Consider the following 2640-nt stretch of genomic DNA (forward strand, 5'->3'; position numbering starts at 1 on the left):
ATCCGTTGCCGGACACGGAAAAAAAAAGACAAAAAAAAAAGGGATCTTAACCCTTGACTTGGTGTTGTCAGCACCACGCTCTCCCAAGTGAGCCACAGGCCAGCCCCCTGAAAGCTTACTTTAAATTAGAAGACTTAAATACGTACAGCGCTGCTGACATGGCCTCAAATTCTACAGAACAGTTTGGAAATCATTGCTCTAGGTTTTGGATTTCTCCAAGAGAAGCAATGGCTGTCATTAGGGTAGGTAAGGAAGGAAGAGGCAAGGCTTGGAGACCTGGCGGAGCTGGCAGGAACAGGAGAAACAAGCTGAATAAATAGTCCACAACCCCCCACAGGGTTGCAGACCTATCACCAGGTGGAGGCCTAGAGTCCACCTGGCCCATCCCCCTGCCTCTGGGCCTGCGAGGGACAGACCCACCTTCAGACTCAGCCCCTCTCCCCTTTGCAGACAAGATGCAGCGACTGTGTGTGTGTGCACTGATCCTCGCGCTGGCTCTGGCCACCTCCTCTGAAGCTTCGTGGAAGCTGCGGGACGCACCCTCAGGTCCAGTGGCCAACAAGGTCCTAGAACCACACTGGCTGGACCAGCTGGTCCCAGCCTCTCACCACCGAAGGCAGCTGGGGCCCCAGGATCCCCCACACCTTGTGGCAGGTAGGAGCTGCTGACCCTCCTCCCTGCTTGCCCCATGCAGCCAAGTTTGGCCAAGGTCCCCCCAGACTGGCCTTGACCTCGATTCCTGGAGGCTAGGCATCTTTCCCCTCTGCTCACCTCCTCTCACCTCCCCAGACCTGTCCAAGAAGCAGGGGCCATGGCTGGAGGAAGAGGAAGAAGCATATGGGTGGATGGACTTCGGCCGCCGCAGTGCTGAGGAAGGGGACCAGCGTCCCTAGAACCAAGCTTCAGAGCCCAGCCACCTCCCACCCCACCCCAGCCCTGTACCATGAAAAACAAAGCAAAATAAACTAGTTTTCAGTGGCTCAATGGATTGTGTCAAGTGCTGTGGGGCAGGGGAGGGGGTTTGGCTGGTGGGGAGGGTGGAGGCAGGGAGGAGAGTTGAGTGTCCCCTACGGGCAGGGACCGGGGCTCATTCTTCTCGGTGTCCCCAGAGCCCAACACTAAACAAGAATCTATACCGGTGGGTGGGAGAATAGGTGGTGGGGTTCGTAGCCAAAGTGAACTTTTTAAAAGATAAATCAATCAAATACTGTCACTCTCGGTTTTAGCCTTTCAGTACTTCCCATTGCACTTAGAATAAAACCCCAACTCCCTGCCAAGCCCTCAGAACTAGCCCTGCTGTCCTCTGCCCCCATGGTCGCCCCATGTCTTCCTCCTCTTCCTCTGCACAGACACACCCCGTTCTTCCCTGCTCAGAGCTTTGGTCCTTGTTTGTCCCTGTGCCTGGGATGCTCTTCCCCAGGCACAAACGTGGCAAGCCCCCTTTTTCTCCTTGGAGTCTTGGTTGAAATGCCCCTCCCAGGGGACCTACGCTTTCTGCTCCTCACTGATCGCACACAGACCCCCTCACTCCCTATTCCAGCGTCATCTTTTCTTTTGAGCACATTTCACAATCTGTAGTGGTTTTGCTTGACAGTTTATCGTCTGCCTCCGCAGCTAGACGGGAAAGTGTGAGAGCGGGGACCACATGCCTCTCTTCCCTGCTGTATCCCCAGTGCCAAGAACAGGAGGAGGAACCCAATAAATAGTTGTCAGATGAACAGGGTATTGGCTGGTGCAGGCGCTGGCTGGTGTCTTGCCCGTTTTCCCTCACGGTTCTGGTGCCTATCGACAGTAACCTACTATAGGCACAAGTCGCCCTCCACCCGAGAGCTGTCGGGGAGGAAAATATTTTCCTCTTCCCTTCTTAAGTTTATGGCTGGAGCTCTGTAATAAAAGGCAGGATACAAGAGAAAAGCAAACAAGTTTATTCATATGTGGATCGCGCATTGAACAAATGGAGTATCCAGAGATAACTCCAAAAGGTGGCCCAGAATTCAGGCTCATATAGCATCTCCAACAAAGAACAATGAACTTACAGAGAAATGACAGAAGGAAGGAAAATGGTTTTAGGCTTCCAAGGGCTCCACATGGGGTGTGAGAAAGCAAATACATGGGAAACAAATGATAGATAAAGTCTAGTTAGTAAAGTTTGTTATATAGATTTCTCTGGTGCCATCTCCAGGCTGATAAGGGTCTAAAGTTGTCTCTGATGATTAACCTTATCCTTCTTGGTGGAGCGGGAAAGAAGAACACCTTTGAAATTTTACATCCTGCTTTTAGGCAGATACAGAGAGGTCAGGGAGCTCTTCTTGTATCTTCTCAATTGCCTTCAGCTCAAAATAATCCTTATTCCAAAGTGGCATATTCTGTCTGGTTTCCTTCAGAACTTTCTCCCAGCCCAAGTGCAAGGCAGGCTGGAAATGTTGGGGAATTAGATGCCTCCAGAAGCATCTCTCAGTCAATGACAGATGAGAGAGGATAAATACCCAGCTCCCCCACCCCTCCGTTGGGTTAACTCTGAGGTGTATTCGACTCTGCCTCCCAGAACTCTCCAGCAGGATGGTGCCCATTACCCACAGCAGTGACCTGCTCAGTTATATTCTTTACTGGCTTCCTTTCCCCTTCCTTGGAACACCACCC

General features: G+C 51.8%; 1 protein-coding gene across 1 annotated transcript; it reads left to right on the forward strand.

The window, feature by feature from the left end:
* Positions 1-455: 455 nt before the first annotated feature.
* Positions 456-893, forward strand: GAST (gastrin). The gene is made up of 2 exons (XM_008571066.1): positions 456-654; positions 790-893. Exons 1-2 carry the CDS (start codon positions 456-458, stop codon positions 891-893), a joined length of 303 nt encoding a protein of 100 aa, XP_008569288.1.
* The last annotated feature ends 1747 nt before the right edge of the window (positions 894-2640 follow it).

The sequence above is a fragment of the Galeopterus variegatus genome, unplaced genomic scaffold, assembly GCF_000696425.1.
Source record: "Galeopterus variegatus unplaced genomic scaffold, G_variegatus-3.0.2 Scaffold658, whole genome shotgun sequence".
In the NCBI taxonomy this organism is placed as follows: Eukaryota; Metazoa; Chordata; class Mammalia; order Dermoptera; family Cynocephalidae; genus Galeopterus; species Galeopterus variegatus.